Source organism: Oncorhynchus masou, chromosome 32 (assembly GCF_036934945.1).
Source record: "Oncorhynchus masou masou isolate Uvic2021 chromosome 32, UVic_Omas_1.1, whole genome shotgun sequence".
In the NCBI taxonomy this organism is placed as follows: Eukaryota; Metazoa; Chordata; class Actinopteri; order Salmoniformes; family Salmonidae; genus Oncorhynchus; species Oncorhynchus masou.
The window spans coordinates 43,442,537-43,464,985 of record NC_088243.1 but is presented as its reverse complement, the minus strand read 5'-3'; the positions used below and the strand labels follow the sequence as shown (position 1 = coordinate 43,464,985).

The 22,449-nt window shown below is 40.3% G+C and overlaps 1 protein-coding gene across 1 annotated transcript; it reads left to right on the top strand.

The window, feature by feature from the left end:
• Nucleotides 1–1,849: 1,849 nt before the first annotated feature.
• si:ch211-266g18.9 (transforming growth factor-beta receptor-associated protein 1) lies at nt 1,850–10,358 on the top strand. The gene is made up of 12 exons (XM_064954204.1): nt 1,850–1,893; nt 2,099–2,843; nt 3,254–3,448; nt 4,936–5,090; nt 6,549–6,625; nt 6,820–7,164; nt 7,271–7,328; nt 7,589–7,732; nt 7,870–8,010; nt 8,128–8,287; nt 8,593–9,014; nt 9,160–10,358. Exons 2-12 carry the CDS (start codon nt 2,156–2,158, stop codon nt 9,298–9,300), a joined length of 2,526 nt encoding a protein of 841 aa, XP_064810276.1. The 5' UTR covers nt 1,850–1,893; nt 2,099–2,155; the 3' UTR covers nt 9,301–10,358.
• The last annotated feature ends 12,091 nt before the right edge of the window (nt 10,359–22,449 follow it).

Below are 22,449 nucleotides of genomic sequence, written 5' to 3'. Positions count from 1 at the left end.
CTTCTTGGAATTTCTGGCTAGCTTCTTGGAGGAGTACAGATTTGAGGTAAATAATACTTTTTTATACTTTTTTATAAATATAAATTAGTGAGGCGGGTTGCAGGAGAGTGTTTTGAGGAGGAGTTTATGGAAAATTTTTAAAAAAATGTATGAAAAAGTTGTAAATATATATATATACGGGACAAGACAAGACGAGTACAAAATACGTCTGAACTGCTATGCCATCTTGGTAACCTAATCAATATTACGTGATTAAACTAATCATGTAAATGTAATTAACTAGGTAGTCAGGGCACCAAGGAAAATCTTCAGAATACAAAGTTATACTTTTTCTAATATAACTCGTTACCTCATGTCAATCTCATTCCAAATGTCGTAAATTGTTGGTCACCGGTGAGTCACCCTACAAATATTGTCATTCATTTTCTCACCCTCCAGGCTAAGATTTTCCATGAATATTCTCTATTTATGCCATGCAATCACATGTTGTCTCTTGGTGTTTGTGTTTGTAACATCATATGTGTGTACTTGTAAGTGTGTGTCTGTCTATGCTTGCATTATTCTGCATAGTGTGTTGTGCTGATACAGTAGGTGTGTTTATATATGTGCATATCTGTGTCTGAATCTGTGTGGCAGGTCTGGCAAGGAACCAAGTACATCTCCTTTGAGGAGCACCAGCGGCACAGCGAGTCTTTCATCTGCATGCAGTGCTCCGTGTCTCTAGTGGGTGAGGTCACGACCTTATGGCCTTGTAACAATCCAGCAAATGGTCGCACCACACTCGAAACATTACTACTACAACAAATTCTGAAACACCACAACAAATCCCTACCCAGCAAGAAGTGACAGAGGATGGTCACGATATTTACCTTTAATTGTTTTATTGTTGTTGTTGTTTCATTGCTAATGTGATGATTGTGTGGACAGGACCCTTTGATGTCCACCAGTAGCTTCCCTTTTCAAGAGAAGTAATAGAATTGTTTGCCAAGTTAAATGTATAATTCACAGAACAATTTAACTTGTGATGATCTACATGACAAAGGGGTGTAGTTGACCCCAATAATTTCGTCTGCACATTAGTCTGTCCTGTTTGCGTGTTATATGTGTTCATCATTATTCAAATCAATGTAGTAGTTGTTTTGTAGTAGTTCAAATAATGTGACAATCTTTTGTTCAACTAAAAAATGTGACCCTCTTTTATGAATGCCTAAAATTGAATGTATCTGTCGTGTTGAATGAATGACACTGCTTTGCTCTAATTAATAAAACGTATGGGATCATGCCCTTTTGTCCTTTGTACCGACGATTTTGAGGGCTGTTTCTGGGAAGAAACCTGTAGCAATGATGCCACCCAGAGGACGTAACCAATTATGTCAGGTCACACACACAGTGCACTAAACTTGCTGTAAAATAGACAACAGTGTATACTGTACATAGAACAGTTGTAAGTCCTCTCTGGCTTATTTACAAGGCTGAAACACTTTTCAAATAAACATGACATCATGGAAGAGCATTTTCTTTGCCATATTACAGAAAGGCCTATTACATTTCTATAACATTCTGAATGTTGCACCATACTAAACATACCCCAGTTTATGCTGAATTGTTCACCTATTGTTTCCTGACACATTTGCGACTGACCACAAACCAAACACTACAATTAATTTGAAGTTTTGTGACAGATCAAAATATAATTCCTCAACACACATATTGTTTTCATCCTTGTAAAACTGTTTTATGGTTTAACTTGTGGTGGCATTGTGCAATTGTACTCCTAGGCTGAGAATAAGTGGTGTAAAAGGCTGACACAGACTTCCTCTCAGGATGGGAGTCACATGATGAGGTCAAACTACACTTCACATGAGAAGGGATTTCTAACAACACAAGATCGAGGTAAGGACAATTTATTAGAATAAATATGAATAGATGTTCATCTAAACCCTGTGAATATACTTTTTAATTTGATGATAGATTTGCATTATTGTCTGTGTGACAACACTGTGACAACATTGGTGAAATACATTTCCATTTCCAACTTTTTTGAGTTCAGTTGTAGATCATTGATGAAACATGATTTGCTTTATTTTTTTCTGTCTAGGGTATTCTAATCTAATATCGAGAACAGCATCGGCATACATCAACAAATACAGTAGCAATGAGTTTGAAAGCCTTCACTCAAGTGCAAGTCTATGAAAAACTTCCCAACCCTAAAGAAAAAGACAAATTCAGCATCCATAGCCTGGAGTGTTATGACAGAAATATATACATTGGAACCAAAGACTCATTGGTCCAACACCTTATCCTACCCAGCAGCAGTGACACGAAGGACTCCAGTCAAAGTCCTCGGGAGGGGAGGATGAAACTGCTAGGCTCAAGCAGCCCAGTCACCCAATTAAGGGTGATACCAGTTCTCAATCACCTTCTGGTTCTGTGGGACCGTTCCGTTAGCGCCCTCAACATGTTCTCTCTAGAACCCCTTCCTTTCCTGAAGCGGATCCAACACGTGTCTTTCTTTGAGGTGTGTGAATCGGCACTGTCAACCTCATCGCAGTCTGTGTGTGTGGAGCTGGTGACAGCCTCTAGCAGGAGCAGAGTGGTCCGGATCCATGTTGTGGGGGTGGAGAGATGGGATTGTGTTAAAGAGGTATCTCTACCCCAGGACCCTGTGGCCTTAGCTGTGGATGATAACACTTTGTGTGTGGCCACCAGTGACAGGTATTTCCTCCACGACCACAAGAGTGGAAGCACCGTTGATCTCTTCCCTCACAACCTGAGCAGGCAGAATATCATTGTGAGCACCGCAGGAAAAGGGGAATTCCTTTTAAATGGGCCCGGCTCCTTGGGTAAGAGCTGCTGTTATGAAAGCAATTACACTCGCACGCAGCACATGCTCTGTGCCCTTCAAAAGAATGCCTGTGGACAAACACATCAGACGCAGACACCTTATAGACAGCTACTTTGTCTGATTTTATAGTCAAGCACTGTGCCTGTACATAATATAAACAACTACACGAGTAGCTTAAAATAAATAATTGGTCATGTTTATGTCGCCGTTCATGACGGCAGAAAGATACAAATCCACTGCTAGGAAAAATATAGATTTCCTGTTTTTACACATTTACTGTAAGATATCGTTATAAACTACAAAATGAGTGGCTAATATGTGTTATTTAAAATAACGTGTTGGTTGGTACAGTTTTACGTATCTATAGGATATTTGTTGTATAGATGTACTATTATTTCATTGCCACAGGCATGTTTGTCATGAAGAATGGCATATGCCAGCGGCCTCCAGTGCAGTGGCCTGAGGAGCTGTTGGCAGCGGTGGTGTGTTACCCTTACATCCTGGCCCTGCAGCCTCAGGCTCTCTATGTCTACAGTATGGTGGACCAGCATCTCAAACAGACTGTGCCTCTGCTTAGGGCCAGGGGCCTACTCTCAACAACAGGTACACTGTAAAACCATTCTGTTATTATCACTCTTGGGGCGGCAGCGTAGCCTAGTGGTTAGACCATTGGACTAGTAACTGAAAGGTTGCAAGATCGTAATCCCCGAGCTGACAAGGTACAAATCTGTCGTTCTGCCCCTGAGCAAGGCAGTTAACCCACTGTTCCTAGGCCGTCATTGAAAATAAGAATTTGTTCTTAACTGACTTGCCTAGTTAAATAAAGGTAAAATAAAATAAAAACTCTAAATCATTGTATAAACTGAATACAGTAGATTACCATAAAAAAACATTGCATTATGTGAAAATATTCAACGGCTGGGAAATATTTGACGTATTTTGGACATTCTCGTAATATTTGATGTATTTTGGACTTTACCATAAAATATGCTATGTAAAATACAGTAGCAGTTCACTTACTGTATTTGTGAATTTTCTAAGTATAACGGTGCTCAAAAAGCACATGGTTGACTAAATCAAAGTACATTCTTTAATGTTAAAAATATGTTATTCGGTGCTGCATTTCCAATGGCTTTTAACTTCCACCCCACAGAAAAAATTACAGTACAGTATGTTGGAGCACCCAAACCTTTTGACCACTAGTGGGTGCATGGTATTGTTGTTTGTGGCTCATTAACATATGTTGAGGCATGCCTTGTGTGCCTTGTGATGTTCCAAGAGTGCTGTACCAATTTAACTGAAATGTGGCAGTAGTGTCCTATAAATGAAATGTATATAAGCGACATTTTGGAGGTTCCACAAGTCTTAAACCTTTAATGGTTGAGTATTGGACATGTCCTTTGGTCTGTTTAGCTCCGTCACTATTTGGAAGCCTTTGTTTAAGGCCTCTAGAATTGCAAGTGATATAAATTACCAAAATGTGGTCTTATATCACTTGCACTTCTGGAGGCCTTAACAAAGGCTTCCAAACTGACATTCATTGATATGCTGTAATATATAAACACATTACCTAGCAGCCAACCTGCTTGCAGCAATTCAATGTAATTACGGTAAAATACTGTAAAATACAAACCCCATTTCACCCCCAATTAATTAAATTAATGAATTAACCCATTCGTTCATTCATTACAATTACCATAATACGATCACTGTAATGCATTATACTGTTGTTTTACTGTAACTTACAGGCAGCCAGTTGCCTGTAACTTACCATAAAAACAATAGTAAAAAAAGATCACAGTAACAGTATTGAATACTGGAAAAATACAGTATGGTAACATACTGTACCTTTTTCTACAGTAATTTACAAAAAATGGTTTACAGTGTATTGGACCAACAAATCAATCAAGCTGCCACCCAATAACACATTTAAATGTTTATTCATTTCATTCATTCAGTCAGTCAGTCAGTGACAATGACAATGTGAGAATGTTTAATTGTGGTCATTCTGCATACTGTGACTTCCACTCTGGTTCAAATACTCTGTTTTGGGTTTCTGTCAGAACATGTCAATGTTATCCTCTCTTTAGAGGGTGTGTACATTTTTATGGAGAGAGAGATCCTCGGTTTGTCCCATGTACCATTTGAGGAGCAGATCCAAACCCTGGTAAGGTATGAGAGAGTGGAGGAGGCATTGGGACTGCTTGGTGGAGTTCAAGCTCATCTTCCACAGGTTTCTTACAAGGTAATCACTGACAATAAACAAGATCTCCTTTAGACTCTGAATCAAATTGCCTAACTGAACACCAAGAATAAGAACTACAACTCTCACGTAATTAATCAAACATGGTTATGACTTTGAAAATTAAAGGACTCAGGCCAGGCAGGCAAGTCAAACCCAGACAATGCAAGCTCTTGTACCCAAGGGCTCTTACAAGGTAAAACACAGATTATAAAAAGATTAACAGATGATTAATCTCTCATCTTCCTTGACTCTTCCATCCTAGAAAATAAAAACAAAAACGAATCCAACTATTGACATATTCACAAGTTAGGAGACTGCAGAATGCACAGAATAAAGCAGCAATGATGATTTTAAGGTGGAGATATGGTTCCTCTGTTGCAGTCATGCGCAGTGTTCTTGGTTGGTCATCAATCGACAAGATAAATGAAAAAAAACATGATTATTTTATTTTATAATATACATCATTTAAAACGGCCAAGTTCTATTCACAATGGTATTCAGTTGGTAAGAGACAGACATTCCGTAAATACTAGGAATAGATTGTCCACCATCTATGTGTTATCCAGACAGAAAAGAGAAATAGGCAAAAGAACATTTCGATTTAGAGCAATACAGAAATGGAATAAATTAACTGAGCAAACTAGAAACCTTTCAATATATAAATTTAAACATTATTTTGAAACAATTTAAATATAGTATATAGAAATGTTGTGGGACTATAGTAGATGAAGAATCAATATTTTTAGATTGAGTATTTATTGGGTCATCATGCTAGTATATTATGTATGTTTGTATTAGTGTGTTATATGTGAAAATGTGTTTGTATTATAAATTGTATTTTAATGTTTAAGGACTCTTGGAAGATTAGTCCAAATGGGGACTAAAAGAGATCCAAATCAAATCAAAATCAAATCAAACATACATCAAACATACATATAGCCTAATCCACAGGACTAAAAGTTCAAAATTGCATCAGAACCTTATTCTATATTACAACTTTATAACTGATGTGTAGACAGCATTAAATAAATGAATACCCTCATAACATGGTATATGAATTTCATATTTCATCGGGGTAATCATGTTCACCAGTTATTGAGCTGCACGTGGAGGTGTATGATGAAGGCAACAGATGGTATCAGAGATTTGTTGGAATCATGGTAGATTCTCAAGTTATAGGTCGAGGGTTGAATTGAGTATTCTTGAATGAATTCTGTTCATGACTTTTTCATTATACTTTGTCTATCTCGAAAGCTTTGAAATCTGGGTTTGTTGGTACTAAATTTAGACATACACTAACGTGTTGCTCGTAATATTTAGTTGCAAATACATTAATTTCAGCCCCAGTGACTTGAGAAAAATAAATTGATTTAAAATATGCTTATTTGTAATATGTACCAGATCTTAGAAGATAAGTGATATCATTTGATTTGACAAATGTTGTATTTGATTTGACAGGATAAGATCATCACTTGCATGGATGGATTCATTAAATTCTACCAGGGGTCTTTTTCAGAGGCCAAAGAACTTTTTATGTGAGGACAGTCCTTTTCCACATCTTATTTTCAGTATGGATCCCTAATTTAAAGAAACTACCTTCAATCATAGTAAAAGTAGATCATGTCACTAGCATTATTTATTGCTTTGTTATAACAATTTGAATTATTAGTTCTGCTGTCTGTTGAAATGTTTCAATAATGTTTCAATTATTCATTCCTGTTTTCAACAGCAAAGGGGAGTTGGACCCTAGAGAAATCATCAGCTTGTATCCAGAGATGGAACCACTCTGTGAGACCTTTCATTCCCAGCTGGTCAAAGTGAACAATGCAAAGGAGCTCTTGGCACTACGGCAAGAGGACAGGACCACATTTCAACAGTATCTAGACTTCCTGGGCGATTTCCTAAGGGTGGTTCGAGGGACGAAGCAGGGAGTTGAGTGCAGTGAGGATATCGATACTGCACAACTGAGAATGTACACAGAGCAAGGTGACAGACTAGACCTGGACGCACTTGTGTCCTCTCCCAATTCCTGCTCAATCGACAAATGTGTGCCTCTCCTTGAGCTGCACAAGAGGTGAGAATGGGTGGCTGTTCAATATAAACTGAGAACAACATATTTGAATCTTGCAATGCTTCATTTAATATAATACTGCTATAATTTCATTATACTGTCATCTCAGATTTTTCACACTTGGATTACTCTACCAGAGTCATGGTCACCATATCAAAGCAATCCAGGTAATCTCTGAGTTTAGCATTCAAGAAATAGATGATTTGCATTTATTTTAGACAGTCTAATCAATAGCATATTCTTTGTATCTTACTTTGTACCATATTTGTGTTATAAGTGAACAGTGAACAATGATATAATGTAGTTTCTGCTTAAATTTGGGTTTCAGACCATACTGAAAATAAGATGTGTAAAAGTACGGTCATCACAAATGTTATTTGGCCTTGGTAGACTCCCGGTAGAACTTAAAGTCCTTATGATGTTGCAGACTTGGGTGAAAATTACTGATGGGCAATATGAAGACAGCTCATGTTCAAATGTGTATGAGCACATTGTGAGAACTCTCAGTCGACTAAAACAGAGAGACGTCGTTTGGACGTTTGCAGACTGGGCTCTCCAAAGAAACCAGGAGGTATCTGAGTATCCATATAGCTCAACCGTAGAAAAGTATACAAATATTATAATTATAATAAATAACATAATTATTTGATCGGAACTATACCTCATGTTGACCTATTTTAGTGTAATTTCTTTACTGTAACTTTTAAGGTTGGGATACAGATTTTCACAAAAAGAGATCCAGAAGACCAAGACACATTTGCACAGGAGCATGTCCTCACTTTTTTAAAGAAGTACTCTCTAGCATTGATGTTGTTCCTGGAATTTCTGGTCCATGATTTGAAAAGCAAGGTTGGTACCACCAGTATATCAATAGCACCACACCACTTTTACCCATATCAAACTGTTGTTTGAAATGAATTAAAGGCACATATTTGTACCCCCCCCCCCCTTTTTATCATTTCTCAGGAGGAGAAGCATCATACCCTTTTGGCCACCGCATATGTCACCCATATACTCGGAGCCTTACAGAATGGAAAGGGTACGGATTCAGATGGAGGAATGACCAGAGATAAACTGCAACAGTTACTGTGGCAGTCTTCCCTCTATGACACCATGACAGTACATGGTATGTGAGTCATATGAAAATGTATCATGCTTAATGAATGTAGGAACTCCTTACTCACCTAACTATTTAATCAAAACTACTTAACAGGATAAATAGAATTATTACTCATGTTGCGCTCTAAGAATTATGTAGCTTACTAAACTCTATATTCATTCGGATTGGTGTAGCTTAATAAACTTCCTCTTCATTCATCCACAGTAACAATACTTGTTTTTTCTTCTCTCTCGAAACCTGATTCCCAGGTTAGATTGAATAGTGTATGTGATTATTGTTTTAAAATAATATAAGTATGACTGATATTACAGAGGCCATCCAGTCGACAGTCCTGCACACCGAGCAGGCCATCCTGCTCGGGAGAGCTGGTGACCACTATCAGGCCCTACAGACCTTGGTCCACAAAGAGAGAGACCTCCAGGTTGCAGGGGCCTACTGCAGGAGGGCTGCTGGGTGGCAGGAAAGGGAACTGGAACACACCCTTTTCCTCACCCTGCTCCAGATCTACCTGGGCTCCAATGAGCTAGCGAGTGCGGCCGTGGACCTGTTGAATGCCAACGCTGCTGCTTTTGACCTGGATACAGTCCTCCAGGTTCTGCCGGATTCCTGGTCTGTTCAGCTGGTCTCCCAGTTCCTGTTGGGGTCCCTTCGAGGGACTTTCCATCAAAGACGAATGGCAGGGATAGAGAGGGGCCTGGCCCAGGTAGAACTCCTTAGACACAAGTACACTTGGGTGAGCACACGCTTCAATGTTTTCTTGGGGATGCACTTGCTTTGTTTACAATGGGAATCTTCAGGTTTTTCGTAACGCGGAAGTCGACTCCGTTTTATTAGTACATGTTGTGCATTGCATTCATATTCATCTCTTGTCCCCTCAGGCCCAAGCCTCAAAAAGAATGCTGAAATTGGATAAGGGTCTGGTGTGCAATACCTGCCAGAAGGATCTCACAGAGCCAGAGTTTGTGTGTAGTCTTAGGGGTGAGCTGGTTCACACTAACTGTGGAAGCTACACAGAGTAGCTTCCACAAATCCAATGCTAGTCAATGGTACCTATATTAGCATTTTCTCATTTCACTTCAAAATCCTCTATAAGCAACTTCATTGAGTTACACAATCCATTTTTAGATACTTTAGGATGATTTGGACATAATGAGCGGAAATGATAATAATTATAGGTACCATTGTTTTTTTATTGAACCTTTATTTAACTAGGCAAGTCAGTTAAGAATAAATTCTTATTTACAATGACGGCCTACTTGGGAACAGTGGGTTAACTGCCTTGTTCAGGGGCAGAATGACAGATTTTTACCTTGTCACCAAGGGGATTACGATCCAGCAACCTTTCGGTTACTGGTCCAACACTCTGACCACTAGGCTACCTGCCGCCCCAAATCCAATTATTTGCATTGAATTTGTGCCACAATTGTTAAAACTTTGGCCAGGGAAACAAAGCCAAAGCATGGATTGCTGTCATACCTTGTTGATAGACTGCTTACAGGGAAATAACTAATATGTCATTTTGCAATTAGGATGAACTATCCCTTTAAGGCAGCAACATTTGACAGCTGTGCAAGGGGTGTGACGAATTCCACTAGGCACTGTGTCTGCTTCTTACCCAATCTAGTTTAATTTGGAATTTACAATTTTACTGGATCAAAGACTCTGAGTTATACTAAACATTAGGAACACCTCCTAATATTGAGTTGCATTCCCTTTTGCCCTCAGAACAGCCTAAATTCGTCAGGGCGTGGACTCTACTAGGTGTCGAAAGCCTTCCACAGGGATGCTGGCCCATGTTTACTCCAATGCTTCCCACAGTTTTGTCAATTGGCTGGATGTCCTTTGGGCGGTGGACAATTCTTGATACACACAGGAAACTGTTGAACGTGAAAAACCGAGCAGCGTTGCAGTTCTTGACACACTAAAACCGCAGGCATCTACTACCATACCCCATTTAAAGGCACTTCAATCTTTTGTCTTGCCCATTCACCCTCTAAATGGCACACAAACACAATTCATGATTAATACCAAGATGGCATAGCAGTTCATACGTCTTTTGTCCTCGTCTTGTCGTGTCCCGTATATATATATACATATATATATATATATATATATATATATATATATATATATATATATATATATATATATATATTTACAACTTTTTTCATTCATTTTTTTTTCTTTCCATAAACTCATCTTCAAAACATTCTCCTGCAACCCGCCTCACCAATTTATATTTATAAAAAAGTATAAAAAAGTATTATTTACCTCAAATCTGTAATCTTCCAAGAAGCTAGCCAGAAACTCCAAGAAGCTAGCCAGAAGCTAGCCAGAAACTAGCCAGAAGCTAGCCAGGAGCTAGCCAGGAGCTAATCCAGAAGCTAATCACAAGCTAGGTCAGAAGCTAGCCAGAAACTAGCCATATGCTAATCAGAAGCTAGTTACGGCTTTCGTCGATTCCAGAGCAAACATCAGTTGTTCCGGAGCGAGCCAGCTGTGGAGTTCCATCAATCACTCCTGGGCTGCGGTCACCTATCCGGACCCGTTTTGCTGCCTACGCGGAGCCCCACCGGGCCTTCACGGCTGGACTGCCGACGTTGTCTAACCGAAGGAGTTATCCGGCTGGTTCCTCCGTCGCGACGTTGCCTGGGTGCCCATCTGTGGCCTGCTAGCCATTAGCTGTCTTATCGGCTGCTATCTGAATAGACAATCGGACAATTTATTTATTTATTTTTATCGTTATTGTTAATTTTTTTTACTTCTTGGGCGTCTAGCTATATCTATTGTTTTTATTTTTGTTGTTGTTGTGTGATTTGGATTAATCCCCTCTACCACACGGAACCCCACTAATCTACTGACGGAACGCAAGAGGTGGCAAATAATAGACGTCCATCCTATGCTAGCTTGCTACCGATGGCCTGGCTAGCTGTCTAAATCGCCGTAACCCCCAACCAACCTGTCCACTCTCCGGACCCTTTCGATCACTCGACTAAGCATGCCTCTCCTTAATGTCAATATGCCTTGTCCATTGGTGTTCTGGTTAGTGTTTATTGGCTTATTTCACTGTAGAGCCTCTAGTCCTGCTCACCATACCTTATCCAACCTATTAGTTCCACCACCCACACATGCAATGACATCTCCTGGTTTCAATGATGTTTCTAGAGACAATATCTCTCTCTTCATCACTCAATACCTCTCTTCATCACTCAATACCTCCACTGTATTCACATCCTACCATACCTTTGTCTGTACATTATACCTTGATGCTATTTTATCGCCCCCAGAAACCTCCTTTTACTCTCTGTTCCAGACGTTCTAGACGACCAATTCTTTTTGCTTTCAGCCGCACCCTTATTCTACTCCTCCTCGGTTCCTGACTCCAGGCCCTACAGTGCCTAGCTCCACTCCTATTCCCCAGGCACTCTCTTTTGACGACTACTGTAACCGTAATAGCCTTGGTTTCATGCATGTTAACATTAGAAGCCTCCTCCATAAGTTTGTTCTATTCACTGGTTTAGCACACTCTGCCAACCCGGATGTTCTAGCTGTGACTGATCCTGGCTTAGGAAGACTACCAAAAATTCTGAAATTTTAATTCCAAACTACAACCTTTTGTGACAAGATAGAACTGTCAAAGGGGGCGGTGTTGCAATCTACTGCAAAGATAGCCTGCAGAGTTCTGTCCTACTATCCAAGTCTGTACCCAAACAATTTGAACTTATACTTTTAAAAATCCACCTCTCTAAAAACAAGTCTCTCACCGTTGCAGTCTGCTATAGACCACCCTCTGCCCCCAGCTGTGCTCTGGACACCATATGTGAACTGATTGCCCCCCATCTATCTTCAGAGCTCGTGCTGCTAGGCAACCTAAACTGGAACATGCTTAACACCCCAGCCATCCTACAATCTAAACTTGATGCCCTCAATCTCACACAAATTATCAATGAACATACCAGGTACCTCACCAAAGCCTTAAACACGGGCACCCTCATAGATATCATCCTAACCAACTTGCCCTCTAAATACACCTCTGCTGTCTTCAACCAAGATCTCAGCGATCACTGCCTCATTGCCTGCATCCGTAATGGGTCAGCGGTCAAACGACCTACACTCATCACTGTAAAACGCTCCCTGAAACACTTCAGCGAGCAGGCCTTTCTAATCGACCTGGCCGGGGTATCCTGGAAGGATATTGATCTCATCCCGTCAGTAGAGGATGCCTGGATATTTTTTTTAAATGCCTTCCTAACCATCTTAAATAAACATGCCCCATTCAAGAAATTTAGAACCAGGAACAGATATAGCCCTTGGTTCTCCCCAGACCTGACTGCCCTTAACCAACACAAAAACATCCTATGGCGTTCTGCATTAGCATTGAACAGTCCCCGTGATATGCAGCTGTTCAGGGAAGCTAGAAACCATTATACACAGGCAGTTAGAAAAGCCAAGGCTAGCTTTTTCAAGCAGAAATTTGCTTCCTGCAACACTAACTCAAAAAAGTTCTGGGGCACTGTAAAGTCCATGGAGAATAAGAACACCTCCTCCCAGCTGACCACTGCACTGAAGATAGGAAATAGTGTCACCACTGATAAATCCACCATAATTGTGAATTTCAATAAGCATTTTTCTACGGCTGGACATGCTTTCCACCTGGCTACTCCTACCCCGGTCAACAGCACTGCACCCCCCACAGCAACTCGCCCAAGCCTTCCCCATTTCTCCTTCTCCCAAATCCGTTCAGCTGATGTTCTGAAAGAGCTGCAAAATCTGGACCCCTACAAATCAGCCGGGCTAGACAATCTGGACCCTTTCTTTCCAAAATGATCTGCCGAAATTGTTGCCACCCCTATTACTAGCCTGTTCAACCTTTCTTTCGTGTCGTCTGAGATCCCCAAAGATTGGAAAGCAGCTGCGGTCATCCCCCTCTTCAAAGGGGTGGGACACTCTTGACCCAAACTGCTACAGACCTATATCTATCCTACCATGCCTTTCTAAGGTCTTCGAAAGCCAAGTCAACAAACAGATTACCGACCATTTCGAATCTCACCATACCTTCTCTGCTATGCAATCTGGTTTCAGAGCTGGTCATGGGTGCACCTCAGCCACGCTCAAGATCCTAAACGATATCTTAACCGCCATCGATAAGAAACATTACTGTGCAGCCGTGTTCATTGATCTGGCCAAGGCTTTCGGCTCTGTCAATCACCACATCCTCATCGGCAGACTCGACAGCCTTGGTTTCTCAAATGATTGCCTCGCCTGGTTCACCAACTACTTCTCTGATAGAGTTCAGTGTGTCAAATCGGAGGGTCTGCTGTCCGGACCTCTGGCAGTCTCTATGGGGGTGCCACAGGGTTCAATTCTTGGACCGACTCTCTTTTCTGTATATATCAATGAGGTCGCTCTTGCTGCTGGTGAGTCTCTGATCCACCTCTACGCAGACGACACCATTCTGTATACATCTGGCCCTTCTTTGGACACTGTGTTAACAACCCTCCAGGCAAGCTTCAATGCCATACAACTTTCCTTCCGTGGCCTCCAATTGCTCTTAAATACAAGTAAAACTAAATGCATGCTCTTCAACCGATCGCTACCCGCACCTGCCCACCTGTCCAACATCACTACTCTGGACGGCTCTGATTTAGAATACGTGGACAACTACAAATACTTAGGTGTCTCGTTAGACTGTAAACTCTCCTTCCAGACCCATATCAAATATCTCCAATCCAGAGTTAAATCTAGAATTATCTTCCTATTTCGCAACAAAGCATCCTTCACTCATGCTGCCAAACATACCCTTGTAAAACTGACCATCCTACCAATCCTCGACTTTGGCGATGTCATTTACAAAATAGCCTCCAATACCCTACTCAACAAATTGGATGCAGTCTATCACAGTGCAATCCGTTTTGTCACCAAAGCCCCATATACTCCCCACCATTGCGACCTGTACGCTCTCGTTGGCTGGCTCTCGCTTCATACTCGTCGCCAAACCCACTGGCTCCATGTCATCTACAAGACCCTGCTAGGTAAAGTCCCCCCTTATCTCAGCTCGCTGGTCACCATAGCATCTCCCACCTGTAGCACACTCTCCAGCAGGTATATCTCTCTCGTCACCCCCAAAACCAATTCTTTCTTTGGCCGCCTCTCCTTCCAGTTCTCTGCTGGAACGAACTACAAAAAGCACTGAAACTGGAAACACTTATCTCCCTCACTAGCTTTAAGCACCAACTGCAGCTCACAGATTACTGCACCTGTACATAGCCCACCTATATTTTAGCCCAAACAACGACCTCTTTCCCTACTGTATTTTATTTATTTATTTTGCTCCTTTGGACCCTATTATTTTTATTTCTACTTTGCATATTCTTCCATTGCAAATCTGTGCACATTCTTCCATTGCAAATCTGTGTAACTCTGTCGTTGTATGTGTCGAACTGCTTTGCTTTATCCTGGCCAGGTCGCAATTATAAATGAGAACTTGTTCTCAACTTGCCTACCTGGTTAAATAAAGGTGAAATAAATAAATGTCTCAAAGCTTAAAAATCCTTCTTTAACCTGTCCCCTCCCTCTACACCAGTGGTTCCCAAAATGTTTCTAGTCCCGTACCACTTCAAACATTCATCCTCCAGCTGCGTACCCTCTCTAGCACCAGGGTCAACGCACTCTCAAATGTTGTTTTTTGCCATCATTGTAAGCCTGCCACACAAACACAATACCATACATTTATTAAACATAAGAATGAGTGTGAGTTTTTGTCACAATCCGGCTCGTGGGAAGTGACAAAGAGCTCTTGAAGGACCAGGGCACAAATAATAATTGAATAATAATCAATAATTTTCTTTCTTTATTTAGCGATCCTACATATAAAACCTTATTTGTTCATCAAAAATGGTGAAGGGTGTGCTTGAAAGGATGCACATAACTCTGCAACCTTGGGTTGTATTGGAGAGATTCTCAGTCTTATATCCTTTTCCACACACAGTCTGTGCCTGTATTTCGTTTTCATTCTAACGAGGGCCGAGAATCCACTCTCACATAGGTACGTGATTGCAAAGGGCATCAGTGTCTTAACAGCATGATTTGCCAAGGCAGGATACTCCGAGTGCAGCCCAATCCAGAAATCTGGCAGTGGCTTCTGATTAAATTCTATTTTTTGCAATTATTATGAGGCGCTCTTGTTCAGATATCGGTAAGTGGACCAGAGGCAGGGCATGAAAGGGATAACGAATCCAGTTGTTTGTGTCATCCGTTTTTGGAAAGTACTTGTGTAATTGCGCACCCAGCTCACTCGGGTGCTTCGCTATATCACATTTGGCATTGTCCGTAAGCTTGAGTTCATTTGCACACAAACAATCATACAATGACGGAAAGAGCTGTGTGTTATCCTTGCTAATGCAGACAAAAAAAAGCTCCAACTTCATAATCATAGCCTTGTCATCACGCATGCGGTCAGACAAGTGAATATTATAGTCAGCGAAGAAAACTTTAAGCTTGTCTCTCAATTTAAAAAAGCATGTCAATACTTTGCCCCTTGATAACCATCGCACTTCTGTACCCAAGTGGCTTCAGGAGCAACTGCTTGCACACGAGTTACCACTCCACTATGTCTCCCTGTCATGGCTTTTGCACCATCAGTACAAATACCAACATATCTTGACCACCAAAGTCCATTTGATGTCATAAAGCTGTCCAGTACTTTAAAAATATTCTCTCATGTTGTCCCAGTTTCCAGTGGTTTGCAGAAGAGGATGTCTTCCTTAATTGACCCTCCATAAACGTAACGGACATATACCAGGAACTGTGCCGGGCCCGCCACGTCTGTTGACTAATCCGCTGTAATGCATAGAATTCGCTGGCTTGTATGCGAAGCAGTAATTGTTTAAAAACATCTCCTGCCATTTTACTGATGCGTTGTGAAACAGTGTTGTTTGATTAAGTAATTGTCTGTATAGTTTTTTGTCCCTTTCACCAGCATTGTCCCAGACATATCTGTGGCAGCAGGAAGAATTAAGTCCTCCACAATAATATGGGTATTGCCTGTCCTAGCCACTCGATAGCTCACCATATAAGATGCTTCTAGCCCCTTCTTATTAATGGTGTCTGTTGCTTTTATACATGTCTTATTCCTCGAAAGTCATCTTTATTCTTGCTCAAAAAACTCCTGTGGCTTATTTTTCAAATTGTCATGTTTCATTTCTAAATGTCTGCGCAAGAGTGAAGGTTTTCCTGCGAGAGAGTAATAGTTGATGTGATTGGATGTTAATTATTTGACTAGGATACCTGTATTTGACATTGTGTTGTTATTTCCTTGAACAGTAGATGGTTTAATTTTATTTTGGGACGTGAAACGAGGCGAGAAAAATACTTACCCAAATGTATATCCCGTTGGAAAATATAAATGTACTGTTTGAAAATGTGTTGAAAAATGTTTTAAAAAATATATATATAAAATTTAAACTATTAATCACATTTTTATTTGGCGTACCCCCGACGGCATTGCGCGTACCTACCCCAGTTCGGGAATACCTGCTCTACACTGATTGAAGTGGATTTAACAGGTGACGTGAATAAGGGATAATAGCTTTCACCTGGATTCACCTGGTCAGTCTATGTCAAGGAAAGAGCAGGTGTTCTTAATGTTTTATATACTCAGTGTGTAATATTTATTGCATACTAACAGTGTCTGTGGACTCAGTGTAGTACTCTAATGTAAGGACCATTCACCAGACACATTCCCCAATTAGAATAGCGTAAATAAAATGTTTAAATAACCAAATTATACAATAACTTGTTTGAAGAAATACACCATTGCCCATGATACAGCACGCAATGCACATGATCACTGTGGTATGTCTAAACCATTTCCTTTAAAACCATAGACAGCAATATTTATAATATAAATCCACATTGAGGACACTGTGGGACATACTGTATTCAATGATCAGACTGATATTTTGAATATGGAAACCACAAAGGGTTGAATTTGGCCATCCTGAAAGAAATTTGACCATTTGGCCATCCTGTCCTGCTCTATGTCTCCACCCTCAATTTCCACTGTGTACATTTACATATGAAGATGGAAATAGAATGTTTGGTGTGTAAACAACCATATGCATGTGAAAGATTTCTACTGCAGTTACTGTGTACAGACGTGGCCAAAAGTTTTGAGAATGACACAAATATAAATTTTCACAGTCTGCTGCCTCAGTTTGTATCATGGCAATTTGCGTATACTCCAGAATGTTATGAAGAGTGATCAGATGATTTGAAATGAATTAAAGTCCCTCTTTGCCATGCAAATGAACTGAAACCCCAAAAAACATTTCCACTGCATTTTAGCACTGCCACAAAAGGACCAGGTGACATCATGTCAATGATTCTCTTGTTAACACAGGTGCGAGTGTTGATGAGGACAAGGCTGGAGATCACTTTGTCATACTGATTGAGTTCGAATAACAGACTGGAAGCTTCAAAAGGAGGGTGGTGCATGGAATCATTGTTCTTCCTCTGTCAACCATGGTTACCTGCAAGGAAACACGTGTCGTCATCATTGCTTTGCACAAAAAGAGCTTCACAGGCAAGGATATTGCTGCCAGTAAGATTGCCCCTAAATTAACAATTTATCGGATCATCAAGAAATTCAAGGAGAGCAGTTCAATTGTTGTGTAGAAGGCTTCAGGGCACCCAAGAAATTTCAGCAGGCGCCAGGATTGTTTCTTAAAGTTGATTCAGCAGCGGGATCGGGGCACCACCAGTACAGAGCTTGCTCAGGAATGGCAGCAGGCAGGTGTGAGTGCATCTGCACGCCCAGTGAGGCGAAGACTTTTGGAGGATGGCCTGGTGTCAAGAAGGGCAGCAAAGAAGCCACTTCTCTCCAGGACAAACATCAGGGACAGACTGATATTCTGCAAAAGGTACAGGGAATGGACTGCTGAGGACTGGGGTAAAGTCATTTTCTCCAATGAATCTTATTTCCGATTGTTTGGGGCATCTGGAAAAAAGCTTGTCCAGAGAAGACAAGGTGAGCACTAACATCAGTCTTGTGACATGCCAACAGTAAAGCATCCTGAGACCATTCATGTGTGGGTTGCTTCTCAGCCAAGGGAGTGGGCTCACTCACAATTTTGCCTAAGAACACAGCCATGAATAAAGAATGCTACCAACCCATCCTCTGAGCAAAAATTCTCCCAACCAGTTTGGTGATGAACAATGCCTTTTCCAGCATGATGGGGCAGCTTGCTATAAGGCAAAAGTGATAACTAAGTGGCTCAGGGGACAAAACATTGATATTTTGGGTTCATGGCCAGGAAACTCCCCAGACCTTAATCCCAGTGAGAACTTGTGGTCAATCCTCAAGAGACAGGTGGACAAACAAAAACCCACAAAGTCTGACAAACTCCAAGCATTGATTATGCAAGAATGGGCTGCCATCAGTCAGGATGTGGCCCAGAAGTTAATTGACAGCATGCCAGGGCGGATTGCAGAGGTCTTAAAAAAGAAGGGTCAACACTGCAAATATTGACTCTTTGCATTAACTTCATGTAATTGTCAATATGAAATGCTTGTAATTATACTTCAGTATTCCATAGTAACATCTGACAAAAATTTCTGAAGACACTGAGGCAGCAGACTTTGTGAAAATGGACATGGCTGAAAATAAAAGTGTTCATTGCTCTATATTAAGGAAATACTCATTTATGTAGCAAATGAATTGTTCAAAAATAAAAACTCATTGTGTTTCGAACACTCAATACGTTGTAATTCTACAACCACTGAGTTTGCTTTGACATCAAGTGTACCTCATTTTAAAACCCAGCATCACTAAATATAGAGAGTCTTGTTGTGAATAATCTTTAACATGTGTAAATGAGCTAGAAGGAGGTTTTAACACACTTCAGTTAACGCCAGTGTTTTCACGTGGACGGGGGGCATTTTACTCTTGCACTTTTTATTAGGCCTAAGTGTGTTTCGATATAGTCAAGTTTCAAACCTGGCCTGGATGAGCTCTACGTGTGTTTTAGGTCTTGTGCAAGTATCCCTCCTTGGTGGGTTCTGTTTAACACTGATTATAGTTAAGCTCACTGACCGGCTGTGTTCTGCTGTGTCTGATGACCACTGGGTGTACCCTGCAAGGGGTCAATCTGGGACCGTGTCCACTCCCCTCCTTTCAGAGACACCTCCTGGAATAATGCTAATGTTGTTTTGAATGGTTGTGCAACCCAACAAATGTTTTTTATTTGATGTCCCTCAACATTTTTTTAAAAAGAACTTCTACATAAGCAACAAAGTATCCTGGGGTCTGGGTCTCACTATGATAAAAAAAAGTATATATGTAAGGACAGATACTGCTTCGATATTGGAGTTAACTGGAGTGAAATGACTTTTCCTCCCGCTGTTAATGGCCTGTGTATGCAATCTGGTGCTATGTTACATGTGTGTGTCTGGGCAGGCGACAGCTCCCCTGGAGTTTGGCCCTGGATCTTTAAATGGCCCAGACCAGACGGTCATTTCACACATGAGGGAACAGGATGGATTCAAAAATCGACAGTTATAGAGCAAAGTATGGTTAGGAACCAGACATTGGTCTCCCATTATACATATCCACACCACAGACAAAGGAAGGAGGAAAAACAACATTCACTTCTTGTGCTTTTCTAAATGTAAAGGCACTCGGCATCTGAAAATGCAACTGTTTTGTTTTAGTGTGTGCACGCACCTTTATTGTTGTAGGCTAATTTCTGCTAATGTCTTTACAATCCATATATTAGATTAGTTGTATAGAATCATATTCTCTATGAGCTGTCAGAGATCTGAGGTTTAAATGCAGTTCTCAGTCATTGTGCTATTAGAAGCTGTTTTTAATGGCTCTACTTTATTTTATAATTCCAATTTGGTAACAGCAGGTAGATAAATAAAGGTTAAATATATATATTTAAATAAAAAAATAAAACCTATGCGGAACACATGTGAAGAATGAATATAAGATGGTGTGCATCCTACCCATTTTTAGACATTTAGCCACCAATTACTGCATCATGTCTCTTATGATGAATTGTTCTGTCTCTTAGTGATCACTGAAAGACAAGGCAAATCTTAATTTGCAAATCTTGGTAGCATTAATGGTAAGCTACAAGAAAACCTAGGATTGAATCTTCTTTCATTTCTACTATCTCTTACAAAACTAATGCTATAGCTGAGCACAGTAAGTACGTTAATAAATAGCCTTAAGGATGATCAAAACGTATCTATTTTTTCCTTCTAAGGCAACTCTGTAATTTCCATAGCTTTCTTTAACTTTGGGTTTGGAGAAGTGGCACTCTGGGAAATGTGTAGTGTGACCCACTGGAGACCCACCCAGTCCTCCCGTGTCGAGACATATTATGCTTTATCATGTATGTCACATCTGGTGGGTTGATCTTAAGGACTCAGTATCGAAGAACCATTTTCCGCTGTCCATGTTGAGGTGATATACTGTAAATCAGTTTGAAACATTTAGGTACATTATTACTTGAATATTGGCTAATCTCACAAGAGATTCGTGCTAGTCATGGTGCTAGTCAGGGAGGGAGTTGTAAAAATGGAACTCAAAAGGTTAAGCAATGACTATAACTATTGACGATAGAGAGAGTTAACATCCTTCCATATGGAGGGAAAAATCATTCCATGGCAGTGTGAGTTGTATTTGAGGTGTATTCCCACAAATGGACCATGTTTATCTCTTCGGAGATCATGCCAGGATAAATTGTACAAAAATAGAAATAGCTGTTATAAACAAATAGTTTTACTTCATTCCGTGTCCTGAAGTCAGCCATAAATCTGTTTCTCAGCTACTTAAGTGATATTAGCTTAATGGTCTGTACTGTACATGTAATGACTCCATTTTATACATGAATAAGCCTTGGTTTATGGCAAATGACACCTACTGGCACCCTACCGGTTTTGCATAGGAAACTTCATAGTTTGTTTTATCAGATTCTGTACCTAACCCATCAATTCCATAACATTCAGAAGTCATTAAGAGTTGGAGGATCTACAATGAGTAATTTTGAAAGCAACAGAACCATTCAACAGGGCCATTCCTGAGGCAATGGGATCCACCTGGGTCCTGAATTGTCAAACGTGTTTCATATCCACTTCTCATCTTTAGCTCTAGCTCATTGGGGTTTCTGCACAGCAGAATCTACAGTATTGAATCAACACTGATAGTTTTAAATTTAACTCTGGGCCAATGTGTATATGGGTCCACGCGTTGCAGGGTTTTATTAACACTGCGCTTGGTGCTAACGCTGTTACACTTTATCAGTGTTAGGCAATAACACCTAATATAGTACTTTTAACCATTATGACAAGGTTGCTCAATGTTGGGTTAAGGGCGTTACAATATTATTTACAATTCTTTATTGTCACATGTTCTTATATCATAATTTACAAAGAACTGTCAACGGACATGCTCAAACTTGAATCTTCTACCTCTTTGTGTGGATTTCCCAGAAGACAAGACACTTTGTTACTCATTGCTGCCTTTCACAGTTTGGAAAGTGCATTACACATTTGTTCACAAAAAAAAGGGAAAAGGGAAATGGGGAAAAAGGAAATTGCACTGCCATCTAATCCTATATATACAGTGGGGCAAAAAAGTATTGTGCAAGTTCTCCCACTTAAAAAGATTAGAGAGGCCTGTAATTGTCATCCTAGGTACACTTTAACTATGACAGACAAAATTAGAAAAAAAATCCAGAAAATCACATTGTAGGACTTTTTATGAATTTATTTGCAAATTATGGTGGAAAATAAGTATTTGGTCAATAAAAAAAGTTTATCTCAATACTTTGTTATATACCCTTTGTTGGCAATGATAGAGGTCAAATGTTTTCTGTAAGTCTTCACAAGGTTTTCACACACAGTTGCTGGTATTTTGGCCCATTCCTCTATGCAGATCTCCTCTAGAGCAGTGATGTTTTGGGGCTGTTGCTGGGCAACACGGACTTTCAATTCCCTCCAAAGATTTTCTATGGGGTTGCGTTCGTCTGTTGAAGGAGAAGCGGACCAAAATGCAGCGTGGTGGTTACTCATGTTCTTTAATGAAAAATGAACTATACATGAAATAACTTAAATATACAAAACAACAAACAGAACATGAAAACCTATACAGCCTATCTGGT